Source organism: Sapajus apella, unplaced genomic scaffold, assembly GCF_009761245.1.
Source record: "Sapajus apella isolate SASKATOON/1434 unplaced genomic scaffold, GSC_monkey_1.0 scaffold71, whole genome shotgun sequence".
Taxonomy (NCBI): domain Eukaryota; kingdom Metazoa; phylum Chordata; class Mammalia; order Primates; family Cebidae; genus Sapajus; species Sapajus apella.
The window spans coordinates 1,944,663-1,964,050 of NW_022437011.1; the positions used below are offsets into that span (position 1 = coordinate 1,944,663).

General features: G+C 50.2%; 1 protein-coding gene across 4 annotated transcripts in view; it reads right to left on the reverse strand.

The window, feature by feature from the left end:
• The window catches only part of PPARGC1B (PPARG coactivator 1 beta), a 118,749-nt gene extending 100,213 nt beyond the window's left edge, over window positions 1-18,536 (reverse strand). For 2 of the 4 annotated variants that reach the window (XM_032250256.1, XM_032250255.1), the window contains exon 1: window positions 18,374-18,536. In XM_032250256.1, coding sequence (XP_032106147.1) covers window positions 18,374-18,451 — 78 coding nt within the window. In that variant the 5' untranslated portion in view covers window positions 18,452-18,536. The remainder of the gene's footprint in view (window positions 1-18,373) is intronic. The other 2 variants (XR_004260433.1, XM_032250258.1) reach the window with 2 other exon arrangements.
• Window positions 18,537-19,388: the final 852 nt, after the last annotated feature.

The window sequence follows — 19,388 nt, forward strand, 5'->3', positions numbered from 1 at the left end:
CTGGCCCTCAAAACCCAGACCCTGGGCTGTGCTCATCACCTGGAACAGGCTAGTACTGCCCCTCCTCTGGTTGTTTCGAAACTAGATCATTGAAAATCTTCTGGCAGGCCAGCTGAGCAAAGGAGGGCTTTCTTCTCCTTCTAGGGTAGATTCTAAACCCCCACCCACCTCACCTGCTTGGCTCCTCACCCACTCCGTAAGCCCACCCTGCTCTCCCTGAGATGTGATCCACCCACCTGGGTCTGCTCCTAAGGAGATGGGCCTCTGGCAAAGCAGCTTCCACTCAAGACACCACCACTGTCCTCTGGTTTTACCTGCTATGGTGCCTGCCCACGGCCCACCCCCCACCCCACAGGGAGGTGTAGATCCAGGCACAGGGAGAGATCGCCACATTCCAGTTGGGGGTGGACCAGAAAGTACAAGTCAAGCTGCCACTCCGTCAGCCACTGGGACAAAGAGCAGCGCTAGAGAAGGTTGGAGGCCCCAGGCCCTGCTGGGCAGGTACCCAGTGTCTGCATCCACAGCACAGGGAAAAGCTGTTGCCCAACCCCAAGGAGAAGGTGGTATGAGGTCACTGGGGCACTCGGGCATGATTTCTTGGGGCGGAGCCCCAGTCATGCCTGCCTGCTGGGCCCTGGGGACCTCTGTGTGGCTCGGTCAGCAAAGGAGCTATGTCCCCAGGCCCCACACTCACCCTCTGAGTCTCAGGCTCACCTGAAGAATGGGGCTGAAAGTATTTTTCTCCTAGGGCTGTTGGGAGGGTTAGGTAAGCTCAGCAGCCTGTACAGCTTAAGGTCTTAGCCAATTATTCACTCATTCAAGACACATTCGGTGATGCAAAGGAGTGAAGCTGGGCTCTTACCTAACACCATATATAAACATTAATTCCAAATGGATCAAAGATATAAATGAACAAGTTCAAACTAAAACTCTTAGGAGAAAATAAAGCAGACAAAGGCTTCATGACATTAGACCTGCCAATGATTTCTTAGGTATGACACCAAAGGCAGGGGCAACAAAAGAAAAAATAGACAAATTAGACTACATGCAAATGGTTTAATTTTGTGAATTAAAAGATACTATCAACTGAATAAAAAGGTGACTCGTCCTCTTTCCTTGCCTAACGCAGCATGGCTCGTGGTCCCAAGAAGCATCTGAAGCGGATAGCAACTCCAGAGCATTGGATGCTGGATAAACTGACCAGTGTGTTTGCTCCTCATCCATCCACTGGTCCTCACAAGTTGAGAGAGTGTCTCCCCATCATTTTCCTACGTAACAGACTTAAGTATGGCATGACAGGAGATGAGGTAAAGAAGATTTGCATGCAGCGGTTCATTAAGATCAACGGCAAGGTCTGAACTGATATGACCTACCCTGCTGAATTCAGGGATGTCATCAGCATTGACAAGACGGGAGAGAATTTCCGTCTGATCCATGACACCAAGGGTTGCTCTGCTGTACATCGTATTGCACCTGAGGAGGCCAAGTACGAGTTGCGCTATGTTGAGAAAAATCTTTGTGGGCACAAAAGGAGTCCCTCATCTGGTGACTCATGATGCTCGCATCATCCGCTACCCTGATCCCCTCATCAAGGTGAATGATCCCATTCAGATTGATTTGGAGACTGGAAGATCACCGATTTCATCAAGTTCACCACTGGTAACCTGTGTCTGGTGACTGGAGGAGCTACCCTGGGAAGAACTTGTGTGATCGCCACCAGAGAGAGGCGCCCTGGATCTTTTGACATGGTTCATGTGAAAGATGCCAATGGCAGCAGCTTTGCCACTCAACTTTCCAACATTTTTGTTATTGGCAAGGGCAACAAACCATGGATTTCTCTTCCCCGAGGAAAAGGTATCCGCCTCACCATTGCTGAAGAGAGAGATAAAAGACTGGCGGCCAAGCAGAGCAGTGGGTCAAATGGTCCCTGGGTGACATGTTAGATCTTTGTATGTAATTAAAAATTATGTGGCATGATTAAAGAAAAAAAAGGGCAACTCATAGAATGGGAGAAAATATTTGCAAATCATATCTGATGAGATTAATATCTCAAATATAAAAAGAACTAAATGTCAACAACAAAAAACAACCCAATTTTTTTTTATTGTACTTTAAGTTCTGGGGTACCCGTGCAGATCTTGCAGGATTATTGCATAGGTACGCACATGCCATGGTGGTTTGCTGTCTCCATCCCCCTCGGTTATCTACATCGGGTGTCAAACAACCCAATTTTAAAAGACAGGCAAGTGACTTGAAAAGACACTTACCTAAAGAAGATATGCAAATGGCCAATAAATACATGAAAAGATGCTCAATCATTAGGGAAATGCCAATCAAAACTACAATAAGATACCACCTCACACTATGGATAGCTACTATTTAAAAAAACAAACAAGGCCAGGCACAGTAGCTCACATCTGTAATCACAGCACTTTGGGAGGCTGAGGCAGGAGGATCATGAGGTCGGAGTTCAAGACCAGCCTGGCCAACATAATGAGACCCCGTCTCTACTAAAAATACAAAAATTACCCAGGTGCGGTGGCATGCACCTGTAGTCCCAGCTACTTGGAAAGCTGAGGCAGGAGAATCGCTTGAACCCAGGGTGCAGAGGTTGCAGTGAGCCAAGATCGCACCACTGCATTCCAGCCTGGGCAACAAGAACAAAGCTCATCTCAAGAAAAAACAAACAAACAGAAAACAGTGTTAAAGAGGATGTGGAGAAATTGGGACTCTTGTGCACCGTTGGTGAGAATGTTAAATGGTACAGCCACCGTGGAAAACAGCATGGTGCTTCCTCAAGAAATTAACGATAGAACTACCACATAATCTAGCAATTCCACCTCTCGGCACACACCCAAATGAGTTGAAAGCAGGGTCTCCAAGAGATATTTGTGCACCCATGTTCACAGCATCATCATTCACAATAGCTAAAATCTGAAAGCAACTCAAGTGTTCATCAACAAATGAATGGATAAGCAAAATGTGGCATATTGAGTGAAATATTATTCCACCTGAAAAAGGAAGAAAATTCTGACATATGCCCCAACAGCAATGAGCCTTGATGACATTATGCTAAGTGAAATAAGCCAGCCACAAAAAGACAAATACTGTGATTCCACTTATATAAGAAACCGTATCACAACCAAAATCATAGAGACAGAAAGTAGAATGGCAGTCATTTGAGGAGATGGCACCTGGCAGGACTGGAAGGAGGTGAGGAAGCAGCAAGCCATGGCAATGCCTGGGAAAAGCATTCCTGGCAGAGGGAACAGCATGTGCAAAGGCCTCACTACACTGGCTAGAAAACTAATTCTATTATCAGTGGAGCCGCACCCTGACGTCACTGTAGAAGCAGCACATAGAGCTGGGATGGCAGTCAATTGGGCATCAGAAGTGGATTCTAGTTCTGTTGCTACTCCTCAGCTACTTCATGGTCTGGGACCATGGCCAGTACCCCCCCGATCTTTAAAGGTCCTGATAAATCAAACTGTCACTGGTCTGGTAGTCTGCAGGTGACTTGTGTTCTCTCAAGCTGCCTTCTTCTTCCTCTCTTCCAACCTACTCACCTCTTAAAGTAATCCTAATCCCCCCACCTCCTATGCGCTGTCCCATATGTGGTTGTGGGATTGAGGATCATGGAGGACAAACACAGGAACAAAGACAAATATGTGAAAACTGATTACTGGCAGGATCCTACCAAGTCACTCTCTGGACCTCTATTTCCCCATCTGTAAAATAGGAATACTCCTTTTGCCTATGACATAAGATTGATATGAAGAGCCAATGGAAATACCTGATAAAGAAACTGCCCTGCTCTACACAGGCATTGTTATAAAGCAGTTTTCGATCTGTTCCCTGGTCATTCACATCCTAAATGCTAGCCTGTGCCCCACACTGAGGCAGGAAAGAAAGAGCAGAGGAAATGGGCAGAGTTCATGACAGACACTCTATGAATAGTACCTGATTTTTAGCACCAAAGCAGGGATGTCATCAGAGGGAGCTTTTTAAAGACAGAGCTCAAGGGCCTACTCTCAAAGATTCTCACTCAATAGGTCTGGGACAGCCCCAGATGTGTAATTACGATTTTTTTTAACTACGGAGTTGATTCTGATGTGCACTCATGGCTGAGAACCACTGATTAGTTCTACCAAGCCTGGCAGGTAAGTCCTATTATCATTCCCATTTGGGAGCTGGCTAACTAGAGCACAGAGCAGCTAATTCCTTAGATCACACAGCTAAAAAGTCACAAAGCTGGCCAGGCGCAGTGGCTCCCACCAGTAATCCCAGCACCTTGGGAGGCTGAGGCAATAGGATCACTCAAGCCCAGAAATTTGAGACCAGCCTGGGCAATATAGCAAGATCCTCTCTCTACAAAAAGTAAAAAATTAGCCAGGTGTGGTGGGTGGCACATCCCTTTAGTCCTAGCTACTCAGGAGGCTGAGGTGGGAAGATCCCTTGAGTTCAAGAGGTTGAGACTGCAGTGAGCCTTGATTACACCAGCTTGGGCAACAGAGTGAGACCTTGTCTCAAAAAAAAAAAAAAAAGTCACAAAGCTAAAATTTGAATCAAACAGACTCTAAAGCCCAAGCTCTGATGAATCACTAAGTGCCACTGTTTCTTGAGGCCAATCAGCATTTATCTACTGCCCAACTACTTACTATCCTGTGCAGCCTTGGAAACATAAAAGGCAATACCTAGAGATTGCATTAACTTTCAAAGAAAGCTTGATGGCTAGACTAACTCATTCATCTGGCATCATCAAGGAATTATGTATGCTCACAATATGTAAAGTTTATAAATAACTTTGAATGCTGAAACTTTTGCCTGCTTTTGATAGACTTCCTATTTTTGATGGTAATTCCAAAATGTACTTCACACTTTCTTGCTTTCTCAGAGAACGCTGAACAGAATGTACCTTTCCTCAGAGACGATACACTGGCTTCATTACCAACGAGCTTTGCACTTTCGCATAGTAATGTATTTGGGAACAAAACAGGTGTGCAGGACCCCTCAGCCCCTCACTAATTGGCCCCAAATTGGCTTCGGTGCTACAGCCCATGTGTCTGCCTCTGGTAGAACCTCGCCTCTCACCCCATGGTAGGCTATGTAGATAGCCACACACTAACAGAACCAATGTGCTGCCTCTCATGTCATGAGGCCTTGACGTGGCTGCCAAGCTTGTAAGGACCCTGTGCAAATTAAGAGCAAACTGGCCCTAAGGAGGAAAGGTACCGGGTGCAACATATGAGGGGATTCCAAGCAAGGGAAGATCCACACAGCATGGGGTTAATCTTCTTGGGCTGGGCACTGTGGTCACTGGTCCCCAAGTCCTCTCTTGCCCCTTCACCTCCCTGAATTTCTCTTCCTTCCTCATGAGTGCAGACAGCCTGCCTAGTAAGTGGATGGGTCATGGGTATGAGGCCTAGTGTAAGGTGCTAGTTTCAATCCCCTGGGAAGATGTGGGGACATTTGACCAGACATCTCCCTGCAGATACCAAGACTCCTGAAACTCTGAGCCCCTCCCCAGCGGAGGCAGGGCCATACCTGGAAAGACTGGCTTTCTAGCAGGGATTTATTATTCCACAAAGATCTGTGCGCTGGAGGTGTATTCTGATAGTGGGTTCTGGAGGCTCCACCAAGTGTTTGCCTTTGATCCATTGTGTGCAAGGCTTATCTTGGTGACAAAGGCAGGGGAATCCTTGTGGGGACTGGTACGATACTGCCACACTCACCTCACCCACAAATTCTAACACGACTCCAGGCACAAAGAAGGACCTCTGGGGTCAGGCAAACAGGCAAATGTTGTGAAAGATCGAACAGCGTTTGCTCATCGTTCAGTCATCCAACAACTATTCATTGGAGCCTACAGTGTGCCAGGGACTGTTCAGTCACTGGGGAATTTGATGGAAAACCAGCTTGACAAGGTCCCTTTCCTTAGGGAGCTCCAGTCCCAACTGGGTAAAGAAGAGGGAACAGTAAAGAATAAATACGGCAGGGCGTGGTGGCTCATGCCTGTCATCTCAGCACTTTAAAAGGCCAAGGCAGGCAGCACACCTGAGGTCACGAGTTCCAGACCAGCCTGGCCAACATGGAGAAATCCCATCTCTACTAAAAATACAAAAACTAGCGGGCGTGGTGGTGGACGCCTGTAATCCCAGCTACGCAGGAGGCTGAGGCAGGAGAATCACTTAAGCTGCAGAACAGCACCAGTGCCACAAACTCTGGGGTTGACCTAGGTCCGCCCAGCTGTAAAAGGGGAATAGCACTGGGACTGCTTCATGGGGTTCCTCTGAGATTAAAGGGAGGCGGAGGGTGCAGTTGAACCCGGGAGGCGGAGGTTGCAGTGAGCTGAGTCGCACCACTGCACGCCAGCCTGTGTGACAGAGTAAAACTCTGTCCCAAAAAAAAAAAAAAAAAAAAAAAAAAACACATAAACAAAGGTTATAAAGGGCTGAGGCTACAGTTTACATTTAACCAGGCTCCAAGGAAGACCAGAGTAGGGAACAGGCCTGGCACACAGTGGGCACTAATAAATGGGTGTTCTCCCCATACAAGCCTCTTCTGTACCCTGCATCTTGGCTGTGGGGGCACCACTCTGAGCCCCCTGCCCTCTTACCTATATATAGTGATTTCCACTGAGCCCCACAGCTGAGGCAGGGTACAGGCCCCACCACCCACCCCAGCCACACCACAGATGCCTCCTGTTACCCCATTCCAGTCCTTTCTGTGTGCTCAGCCAGATTAGCCACACTGCAGTGGTTAGGACCATGTGCTCTAGATTCAAATCCCAGCCTTGCTACTTCCTAGCTAGGTGATTTGGGGAAAGTCACTGAACTTCTCCAAGTCTCAGTTTTCTCATGTGCCATACTGCCAACCTCACCAGTAGCTGATTAAACAAGATAAAGCACCTAAAGACCCTAGCTTAGTACCTGGCATATACCAAGAGGTCTCTAAGTGTTGGCTCTTTTATGTTATTACTGTTATGAACAACAATAATAAAACTCTTTGCTGACTCCCCACTGCCTGCCAAGTCCAAACTCCTCAGCACAGTCAAAGCTTTCCTCCTTAGCCAGTTTGCCCTTCTGTTTTGTTTTGGGATGGCTGGAGGGCAGAAATAAACTCACCAGAGTGGCAGAGTATTGAGGGAAGGCAGGGACCAGAAAGAGTCTGTAGCAGACTGTGGGGATCGCAGAGCAAAAGGGCCAGTTCTGAGAGGGGGCAATTACAGCAGGCATCACTTGAGCTGAGCCTTGCAGTGTGCCGGTGCAGGTGGGAGGGGCAGACACTTCATGGTGGGACCCTCATGGTTGCCTGGTATAGGGGAGGAGCTGCAGAACAGCACCTGCGCCACAAACTCTGGGGTTGATCTAGGTCCGCCCAGCTGTAAAATGGGAATAGCAGAGGGACTGCTTCATGGGGTTCCTCTGAGATTAAATGTGATTACACACATGAAGGATATGACACAGGGCCTGATCTCTTGAAGGGGATATAGTAGTTGTTGACCTCACCATCGTCGTCATCATCATGGACGTGGTTGAAGATAAGGCCTGCCTGGGAACCCTTAACACCAGGGTTCATATTAAGAATATTATGTGGTTGTGCTCTTACAGCAGTGGGAACAGTATGGCATTGCCACACACAGTATTTGACAAATAGATGGATAGTCAGAAAAATGGGCATTTGAAGCCTCAAACCCATTCCCAGTAGTCTGCTTCTACCAGCCATGCAGGGTTTTGAGGTGTTTTGAGCAGGGTTTGCTGTGGTCTGGGACTGCTAGCAGCATGAAGGCCGAGTTGCCCTTAGTACCAAGGATCCAGAGCAGGGCCCTCCCCAGTGTTCTGGGTACCACACTTCCTTGCAGAGAGCCTGAGACCAGAAATAAAGGCGCGAGCAGCCACGTTGCCAAGGCTGTTTGCCATGGCAACATCAGGGAGTGACTCGTGGGCCGGCTGCTGCAACTGCTCAGGGCCTGGTTGGTTTCTAACATCTCCTCGCCTTCCCTCTGCTAAATGACTGTGTTCTGCCAGGCAATCACAAGGAAAAAATACGGCTGCAGAGCTGTCGGGAGCATCTATCTCTCAGCCAAGCAGAGCTTGCCCGGCTGAGTTCCCAGACAGTGGATCCCAGACAGTTGAGTCCCAGCTACTCAGAGCCCGCCCTGGCCAAGGAGAAAGCAGCCCAGGGCTCTGTCTTGCCACTGCTGAGTGACCTGAAGGCATCCTCTGGTCTGTTTCTAGTCTGATTCCTCCCTTCAAGGTAAGGGCATTAAGCAAGATGGTCTCTAGGGACTCCCAACTCCCAGAAAGCTCAAATTGACATTTGTATGTTTTATATTTTACATCATTATCATTGTCATCATCCTAGTGACTACCATGTATTGAGTGCTTACTATATGTCAGGTGATGCTGCCAGAGTTATCTGTGGCTATCCTTTTTTTTTTTTTTTTGAGATGGCGTCTCACCCTGTTGCCCAGGCTGGAATGCAATGGCACGATCTTGGCTCACTGCAACCTCCGTCACCTGGGTTCCGGCGAGTCTCCTGCCTCAGCCTCCCAAGCAGCTGGGATTACAGGCATGCACTACCATACCCGGCTAATATTTGTATTTTTTGTAGAGATGAGGTTTCACCATACTGGCCAGGCTGGTCTCAAACTCCTGATCTCAGGTGATCCGCCCTCCTCGGCCTCTCTAAGTGCTGGGATTACAGGCATGAGCCACCGTGCCCGGCTGCAGCTATCTTAAGTTATCCTACAGAAAGAATACTATTATTATCCCCAATTTGGGAAATAATATATGAAGAAACTGGGGTCAGAGAGGTTAAGATACTTGCTCAAGGTCACACAGCTAGTAAGCCATAGAGCCCTGATTTAAACCATAGGCAGTTAAAACTCCAAAGCCCAGAGCTCTTAACCACTATGGGGTATTTCTTCTCCTCTCTTCAAGTGGCATCTCATTAGATGTGGTTCCTAAGTCAGTATTGTGACACTTGCTAAGGCTGGATGGGAACCCTCGTCACCTGCCCCAGAAGTAGAGAGGAAAAAATGCTCTGCAAGAGGTACCTCAGGGCCTTGACTAGATCAAGGACCAGGAGCTCAGCGGGAAGACAAATGGCAGGGTCGGCATTACATGTGTCTCTTTTTAATATTAACAAGGGTTACTACTCATTGAGCATTTCTGAACACTTTACAGATACTGCCTCAACTATTCTTCACTAAAACCCTTCAAAGTATATTCTACTATGGGTAGAATTTCCTAGATAGAAAAAGAAGGCCCAAAGAAATTCTCTGCCAAGCTCACAGGGCTTTGCCCCAAGCAGATCTCAATCCTACAATTCAGAGCCTTCTCAGCCACTAAAACAATTAAGGCAAATGTTTGTTTTCTTACCTAAAACACCAGTCATTACAGGCCTTTGAGGGTAATTAATCAATGACTTTATCCTACCATTTGTGAAAGTCTCTCAGGTCTTGTCTCTGGTCTCCTACTCTAGACCTGGGTGGTAATTTGGTCTCTACCCTGAGGAAAGGGCAGGGTGCAAGCGCAGGAGCCCAGATGCCACCAAGAGCCTGTCAACCCTGTGTCCAGCCCAGCTGGGTGACCTCAGGCCAGGCCCTTCCTCTCTGAGCTCTGTGAGCCCAGCTGCTGACCCCTCGGCTCTGCCTCCCTCACTGGGTAAGTCTGAGCATCTCATGAGAGAACTCATGGTCAACTGCAAGGGGTGCAGTGGGACCTTTGGGATTTAGGAATGACAAGAGTAGGAAGAAAATACCGTCTGTCCAGATGTAGTGGGAGACCTTGCCCCAGGGTCCCACAGCCACCCAGGGCAATGGTGTCTCTCAGAGGGCTACCCACCCTGGCCCTCCCCAAGAGCTAAGGCCCACCACACCCCCCAAGACCTGACACTGGAAATGGACTTGCCAGGGAGTCAGGCCTGGGTCTCCTCCAGCTAAGCAGCTGGACCTCAATGTCCTCTCTTCTGGAAAAGGCAAGGTGAACCTGACATCTCCAAGGACCCCTGCCCCAAGCCTGCAAGGAGAGAGAGCTGCTCATAGCCAAGGTTCAAATCCCAGGGTAGCTCCTCACTAGCTTCGAGACCCTGAGCAACTGACCCAACCTCCCTGCACTTCAGTTTCATCACCTACAAAAGGGGAAAGCCAACCTCACAGTTATTGGGAGAAATCCATGCAATAGCACTAAGAAGTCTCTTCAGATACGCAATGAAATAGTCACAGATGAAATGACATGGAGTAAGAGTGGCTGCACATCTTTAACAGTGGACGCTGGGTGATGGAGGGATGGGGATTCACCATATTGTTCTCTCTACTGTCTACTTCTGCCTGAGTTGACATTTTCCATAGTCAAATGTTTCAAATACAAAGTTCCTTTCAGAGAATCTGACATTGAAACATATAAAACACTCTTCTGGGCAACCACAGTGCTAGCCCAGGATAAAAATAATTTCTTGTCCTCCCAGAGCTTTCAGTCCAGTTGTAGGATTAAAAGCACACACCAGATACCATGGGATAGTAAGTGGCACATGTCACGTGGGTGGTGGAAGCAGCAGAAGTTAGCTTCAAGGCTTCCCAGAGAGGACAGCCTTTCAAGAGGGGGCTTAAAGTTCAGGTAGGCTACAAATACACTAAAATGACAGGGCTGGTGGTGAGGAGAGGACATTCCAGCTGATTCCATCAGACTTGTATTAGCCCTTCCCTTCTCAGGAACACATGGACTGAAGATATTAAACAAGAAACAGTATCTGCCCTGAAGAGGCTCATAGTCTAGCACATTCATTCACTCAGTAAGGACTGATTAAATGTCTGTTATGTTTCAGGCACTGATCTATTCATTGCGGTGGAAAACAAGGGGGATGAAATGAATGACAATCCTTGCCTTTGCAGAGCTTAACCTCCAAGAGTGATTTCCTAACACTTAATGTGATCTATATGAGAACAGATATGTATATCTACTCTTTGGTGCTTATTCTATGCCAGGCATATGTTACGTGCTTTAAATCCATGTTGTCATTCAATTTGCATTGACTCCTCACAACAATCGTTTTTGTTTTTTTGTTTTGTTTTGTTTTGTTTTTGAGACAGTCTTACTCGGTCACCCAAGCTGGAGTGTAGTGGCATGATGCCGGCTCACTGCAACCTTTACCTCACCGGTTCAAGTGATTCTCCTGCCTCAGCCTCCCAAGTAGCTGCAATTACAGGCATGCACCACCATGCCCAGCTAATTTTTGTATTTTTGGTAGAGACGGGGATTCGTCATGTTGGCCAGGCTGGTCTCAAACTCCTGACCTCAGGTGATCCACCCGCCTCGGCCTCCCAAAGTGCTGGGATTACAGGCGTGAGCCACCGCGCCCAGCCTTTTCACAACAATCTTAATCATCATATTGTCCCACTTGAGGAAATGGAAGCTGAGAGAGGTTACGTGACCTGCCAAAGACCTCGAAGCTGGCAAGTCACAGAACCAAGACTCAAACCCAGTAAGGGGATTTCAAGGTCAGTGCTCTGCTAGCCCTGCGTACTGCCACACAGATGATGGAACAGCTGGCTTGGAGGGCAGGGAGAAAGAGTCGCCAAAATGATGCTTGGTGAGCAGGGCTCGCAGGATGAATCATGGAAATGGAGACGGAGGACGCAGAAAAGAGCAGCTGAGTCTAAGCCTCCAGAAGGAAAAATCAGGGTTTTCCTGGGGAGTTACAGGATCCCAAAGTAAAAGCAGACAGCTCAAGATAAAGTCAAGGGCCTAACTCTCCAACTTAAAGTACCTGAAGGGCCTCAGAAATCAGGTTTCAGGTTAGGCTTTAATTTTAAAATATTGAACCCCTGAGCTATCAAGCCATCAAAGTCGTGGAGGACCCTTAAATGCCTATCAGCAAGTGAAAAAAAAAAAGCCAATCTGAAAAGACTACATACTGCATGCCTCCAACTATACAGCATTCTGGAAAAGGCAAAACTGTGGAGACAGTAAAAAGATCAGTGGTTGTCAGGAGCTGGGGGACAGAAGAAACGAAAAGGTGGAGCATAAGATTTCTAGGAGCATAAGAAACTACTCTGTGTGGTGCCACCATGGTGGATACCTGTCACTTTCCATTTGTCCAAACCCCCAGAGGGAACCCTAACATAAACTACAGGCTCTGGGGTGACGATGATGTATCAATGTAGGTTTATCAATTATAACAAATCTACAACTCTGGTGGGGGATATTAATAATGGGGGAGGCTATGCGCATTGCGGGGGAAGGGTACAGAGATGGCAAATCTCTGTGTCTTCCTTTCAATTTTGCTGTGAGCCTGAAATTGCTCTAAAATAATAAAGTCTTAAAAGAAAAAACAAAAAAGTACTGGGGAGCCATGGGAGACGTGTAAGCAAAAGAGTGATGTCAGACTGCACTCCAAGAGGACTGATCTGCCATCAGGGCTAAGACAAAGTCTGGTGTGGCAAAGATCTGTTTGGTAGTAACAGCAGGAATCTAGTTATGAACAGGAAAAAAAACGTAGATCAGAAGGGGAAAAGAACAGAAAGGACAATCCAAGCGATTCTGCATCAGCTGAGTGTCAGTGGGATGGATGTGAGGCACTCCGACTACCCTGAAGGAAGACAGACAGAAACTGACCCTGATCGTTTTCTTCCAAATGACTTTATTTGGGTTCCCTTCACCCTCACATAATAAAAATTATGCTTCTCTCTTTTTTACGCAAAAAAAAAAAAAAAAAAAAAGATTGCATGCATGAAAATTAGCTTCATACTTAATCCTGTCCTTCTAAAAGTGCTTCGAAGAGAGAATTATTCCAAGTTTCATGAGCAGCAGGTTAACGCTCATTTTAGATACACTGTATTATTTCACTCCCAACCCTGAGAGTTAAGGCCTATTATCCTCATTTCAGGGATTGAGAAACTCAGGCCTAGAGAAGCAGAGGGACTTAAGAGTTCTGCATTCTTTCTGTACAATCAATGTGCCTTCATTTGCTCAAGGTGCTAGAAAACAATGAAGAACAAAAACTGAGAGTAGTCCCTGTCTTCAAGGAGCTTGGAGTCAAGTGGTCTGGGAACACTGCCCACCAATGCTGGTTCTTCTACTTACTCAAAGGTAATTAATTAGTCTTCCACAAGTCAGTGAGTTCTCTGAAACTGTAAGATCTGTACAACTGTGCAACAGCACCTACATTTTGCACAATCTCTGAGAATGAAATGTAGTAGTGCAAACAGAAGGCTAAGAAAACTGCATGGGGTCTAGGGGATACTCAGTAAACATCACTGATGATGACAATGATGAAGGAGAAGACAAGAATCAACGCTGCAATGTTCTTGTTATGCATTTCCAAGCCTGAGTCCCCTTTGGAAGGCTGCTTCTCACTTGCGCCTTGAGTCTTTCTTCTATTATTCCAGAGGAAGAAGGAAGAGGGTGACTCACGTGGCATAGTGGAACGTCTGCCTGGCCCGTACCAGCTGGGGAGAGGAGGGCCCAAGGTAAAGGGGAAATATGAGCCCCTGGGGCCCCACTGCTGGGCCATTGCCTTTCCTGGGTTTCACAGGCATCCTGATCATTAGCACCAGCCAGGGAATCCCAACGAAAATGGAGCCCAGGTCTCTGGTGAACATGACCCCTCTGGCTCAGGTGAAGAAGTTACTCGCTCTGGTCTCATACAGATGAAGAATGGGGAAATTCACCCAGTGAAGGCTACACTTCAACCTGTTCCCACACACTATACATTTGTCCAAACCCACAAACTAATTTGAAAAGGAAGTTGGCCTTGGCTCCAAGGGGTGTTTGGAGCCATTTTCTCATTTCTCCGTGTGGCAGGGGCCCGTTCTGGGTGCTCAGTCCCAGCTTTAGGACAACGAGGGGACAGGATACCAAGAGCAAAATGGGCCAAGGTCAGAAACACAGAACCACAAATGGCCCATGATCATATGGGGAAAACGTTCAGCATCACAAGCAATCAAATAAATACACATTAAAACAATAAGGGTAATAGAATTTATTGATGAACAGACTGGTGAAAATGAAAAACAATGAAAACATCAGTTGTCTGGATATAGGAAACCAGGTGTTCCCAGACCATGCTGGTGTGCAAATAAGTACAATCTTTCTAGAAGGCAATCCAGGAATGGGTTTACAAATGCCTGCACAGTTTTTTTGGTGGAGTAATTTCACTTCTAGGAATAAAGGAAAGCACAAAGAGATACACACAAAGATATTCATTTTAGCACTGCTTACCATAGCAAAATAAAAAAATTAAACAACTTAAATGAGTAAAAGATTGATTAAATACATTCAGTTCAATCCTCAATGAAACATTAGATAACCATTAAGATATTAAGCAGAATATTCACTGATGTGGAAAGATGCTTACAGCATATTGTTTGGAGGAGGAAAAAAAAAAAAAAACAAATTACAAAACAGTGCAATTCCAAGTTACAAATCAGTACATTCAGGATGACCCCCCCCTTTTTTTTTTCTTGAGACGGAGTTTCACTCTTTTGCCCAGGCTGCAGTGAAGTGGCTCAATCTCGGCTCACTGCAACCTCCACCCACCCCCCGCCCCGGGGTTCAAGCAATTCTCCTGCCTCAGCCTCCCGAGTAGCTGGGATTACAGGTGTGTGCCACCACACCCAACTAATTTTTGTATTTTTAGTAGAGACATGGGGTTTCACCATGTTGGCCAGCCTGGTGCCGAACTCTTGACCCCAGGTGATCCACCTGCCTTGGCCTCCCAAAGTGCTGTAATTACAGGGGTAAGCCACTGACCCTGGCGACTCTATTTTTTTAAGAACAAGATGTGATCTAGATGAACAAGAAAGAAACAGTCTAGAAATATACATCACAATAGTGGTTATCTTTGGGTCATGTTACATATTTCTAATTTTTTTTCTTTATGCTTGGCAGCATTTTCTAACAATTCTATAAATATTTTTAAATCATGAGGGGTTGGAACAGATGATTTCTAAAATTCCCGCCAACTCTGACATTTTGTGCGTCTGACTGATGCCGTAAGCGACTTCAAATAGCCCATTAGTGTGGGCTTGCTGTGTGGCCTTTGGGGCCTAAGCCTTTGCCCACAGCTGCAGCCCTCTGCATTCCTCTCTCCCATAACTCGCTGCCCAGCTGTCTCCTCTGCCAGCCTGGGAGCCTCTGCTTGGCAGGACACAGCTGCACTCCTGTCTGTAATCCATGTGCCTAGCCAAGGGCTAAGCAAAGGAACACAGCTCAGCATGCTGACAGGTGCCATGCAGGCACAAGGATAAAAGCCACAACTCTAGTGCTAGAATCTTACTGGACACCAGACTCACACAAAGTGCTTGGTTGTATAACACAGATGCAGAAAACCAGAGGAGAGAAAGCAGGGCTCGCCGGGCTGGGAGGGCCTACCAGAGGAGAAGGCCATGCAGGACGGGTGGGTGAGGGCACTCCGGCCTGGGCACAGCCTGAGCAAAGGTGAAGCCACCCACAGTCCTTTGGGATCCATGCCTCAAAGTTTTCCAAGAAACTTTCGCAATCCTTGTTCTGTTAAATTTCTGTACTTTGGCCCCAATGGGTAAAAGTTAAGTATCCTAAACAGAAGTCCTGCCTCTAAATCTAACCCTGGAATAGCCACCGAAGACAACAATCTTTGGGGACCGAGACAATGAATTGCCATTTAATCCACTGTCCCCAAAGCTCCCAAAGAGAGAGGGAGGAGGGGAGGGTCAGGGAAAGGTTGGGGGAGGAGAGAGGGTTGCAGGCACAACCAGAACATTTCACATGCAAACACGGCTCACCCCCACCACCAGGCCATTGGATTCTCTTGCGGCACCACCAGCCCCATTTGACAGATGGAGGAAATGAGGCTCGGAGAGTTCAAATGGCTTGCCCCAGGGTCACCCAGCCAGAGAGTGGGGAAGGTGACTCCACTCAGGCCTTCTGACTCCAAGTCCAGTGCTATTTCGAGGTAACACACAGGACCTGGAGTCAGGAGCCCTGGGTGGCTCTGTCACCCTCTGGCTGCGTGGTCCCGTACAAGCCGCTCACTCCTCGCAGCCTCTTTCCCCAACTGTAAAATGAGGAGGCGCACGCTGGGCCCGCCCAGGTCCTTTTCCGGCTGGGCTGTGCGAGCCTTCTAGGGGCGGCTCAAAGCTCATCCTATCAATTACATTTCCCAAGTTGGGCCGGCAAAGATCACCAGAAGATCCTTGGGCTGTCACGTGGTTAAATAAAAAAGGCAAATGTCCCAGATTAACTTTCACTGCACTGTTCCTGCTGACACCTGATTACTCAATTTTCCAGTTTCCTTGGGTGAAATATTTCTGCTAGCTAGGCTCGCTAGGTGGCTAAGAGGGCAAAATAATTAATCATCGCTAAGCCAAACACTGAAGATGGAGTTTAAATCCGGGGTACGGTCCAAAGCGGACAGTTCTTGCCATGGGTCCCTGAAGGAGTCTCCGGCTATTTCAGGCCTCCCTCCTCATCCGCATTTCAGTGGAGAGATTAGGAGACGCCCCCAGGCAATTGCGAGATCTGGGGACAGAATCTTCCCTGGAGAGACGCTGCCCCTCCTCCCGAACTTAGTCCCCCTAACCCCAAGCTCTCGGCTCCGGGAGTACGGAGGCTGGGACCCCGCCTTCGGCGCAGACACCGGCGCGGGGCGTGTGACGGAGCCTGGCGACGGCGGCTGGAGCTCCACCGCAGTTTCGTCAGAGGTAAAGGTACGCGCCCGGCGCGCACGGCGTGTGCACACACACACACACACACACACACACACACCCGCACGCGCAACCCGCTCACCACACACTCCCCCGACCTCGAGAAGTGCAATCACACACCACCGGCCCCTCCGGCCTCTGAACCCACCGTGAACCCACCCGAGCGTGCCCGCCACCGACCACGCGGCCCCGCGGCTCCCCTACGCAGCGGCGTCTGCAGCTGGCCAGGGCCTGCCTGCCTCCCGCGTGGCGGGCTTCCTGCCACGCCGCGCCGTCCCAGCAGCCAGCCTGAAGTCGCCACCCGGAGTCCGCCCGGTGCTGAACGTCTAGGCTGCGGCGTCCCCTCCAAGTCGCGTTTCACCGCAAGGAGTCAGCTTGCAAGCCTCTCCCCGCCCACCCGGTCCCATGACAGCCGCTGCCGCCCAAAGACTGGCAGATTATAACAAGAAGCAAAGTTTCCCTCTCTCTCCTCCCACCTCCCTCCCCCCATCTCCGCCTTCCCCCTCCCTTCCACTGTTATGCAAAACGGGCCGGCACCGGCGCTCCCACTCCAGGTACTAAATCAGCCCCCGCGAGCCGCGCCCGGTTCCGCCCGGCTGCCCCTCTCCGTGCCCAGGCGTGTGCCAGCACCCAGGGGCTCCTCAGATGTTCCGCTGCAACCCCAGCTTCCCGGTGACCCGCAGCCGGGCGCCCAGAGAAAAAGCCCTAACTCTGGAGCCAAACTTTATGCTTGCAACAGGCATTGGGTGGGGAAAATGGGGGAAGGGGTGGGGGGCGCGCACACCTCGTGCTGACATTTTTGGTGGCTGCTTGTCCCAGCAGCACCCTTCTCCCAGTCTCCAAGCCACCAGCTTCCTCGCCTCCCCCCACCCCGCGGCACACCAGAGCACTCTCTCCTGTCACGCGCGTGTCGCCAGTGGGGCTCCCGGTCTCAGCCAGAGCCTGGGACTCCGCCTCGCCTTCCCTTCCCCCTGCATCGTGGAGCGCGCGCCGGGACCGCGCGCCGCAGGGGGACCCAGGCGCCCCCAGACAGTCCTTCCGCCCCCATCCTGCCTGGCTTTTTCCCCCAGGGGGCTCCGCCGGATAGCGAAACCAGGAAGACGCCGTCTCCGCCCGCATGTCCACGTGCCCCGCAGACCCCTGTGCCTTTAGCCGGCAACTGGCAGGAAACTACGCGCTGCGGGCGCGGGTAGACAGCCGCGGGGGGCCAGCAACAGCACTCGGGGGACTGGAGGCTGCAGGACTAGAGGACTCCGGAGACAGAGGCTGCGCCCGTGCCGGGGCCACAAGTCCACGTGAAAGTACGGCAGCAAGTGCCGGGCGCTAAGGGCGCGCCTCCAGCACCCAGCGACTGCCTGAGGGTACCCCACACCGTGGCGCGCCTCCACCTGCCCAAGGAAGCGCGGTACCCCCCAGCTCTGCCCGCGGGGGGGCAGACTCTAAGCGGCCAAGGCCAGACCCTCCCCAGCGGCCGTAGCGCCCCCAGCGCTCCAACATGCGCGGGGAGACCGCCGGCTCCCTGCCCCGGTAACAGAGCGCATCGCAGGGCGCCTGGAAGGGGGGCTCTGCAGCCTGGAACCCCCAGTTCCCCAAGGCGCCCACCGCTGCCTACCGGCCTCCGCGGCTGCGGCTGCGGCCCCCGCAGCTCAGCACCCCTGGCCCCGGGCCCGAAGCCCCGGCCGGCCGTACCTGCGTGTCAGCGAGATAGTTGAGGAAGAAGGAGGAGAGCTCTTCGTCCAGCAGCGCGCCGCAGTCGTTCCCCGCCATCTTCCAGCCGCGGCTGCAGCGTGCGGCGGAGTCAACGCCGAGCCGGCCCGGGGGGAGGGAGCCAGCGAGCGAGCAAGGGAGGAGGGAGGAGGGAGCGAGGCCGGCGGGAGGCGGAGGGCGGAGCTCGAGCCCCCGGCTGCCGCAGGGCCACTGGCTGCGGGGGCGGGGCCGCGCGGCGCCCGCGGGAGCCGGGGGTCGCTCACCCACTTTCCTGCGCCTCGTCTGGCGCGGCGGCCGGCTCCAGCAGCCCTCAGCCGGGGGAAAAGCGCAGGCAGCCGGGTGGCGGTGCCCTAGCCAGCAGCCCGATGCCTGCGCAGCAATGCGGGCAGCCCCCCGCTCCTGCCAGAGCGAATCACGTTGCGTTAGCGCTGGGCGGGCCCTGAGAGACAACCTGCTTCTTCTGCACAGCGGGGAAACTGAGGCTCAAGAAGACAAGGACCTCGTTTGAAGCCACAAGGCACATCAGTTGCAAGAAGAGAAAGCTCAGGCCTTACTCCCCTGGAGGACTGACTTTCTCTACCCAAGCTACCAGGCCAGAGAAAGAGGGAAAAATACCATAGATCAAAAGCAGAAAAATCAAGGAAGTCTCCTTGGAGGAGGTGGCATTTTTGTCTTTCACTTGAAGGGTGCGTTTGCTTATGTTCTGTGTTAAACCTGATCATATCTCTCTCTCTCCCATCGTCCCCCAACACTCTACCCCCCCAAAACTTCAATGACTTCTCTTACCATGGCCCACAATGCATGAAGGGGCTGGGCTCCTGCCAGCCTCCGCGGGCCCACTCACAACGAGCTTGTACACCCAGCAGCCATTCACCTGGTAATCTCTTCAGGGCATCAAGCCATTTCCTCTCCTTCCACCTCCCCCATCATGGGCTCCCTTCGCTCCATCGGCAGGCCTTTTTTCTTTAAAAGCTGGTCACAGTTGCCATTTTACATT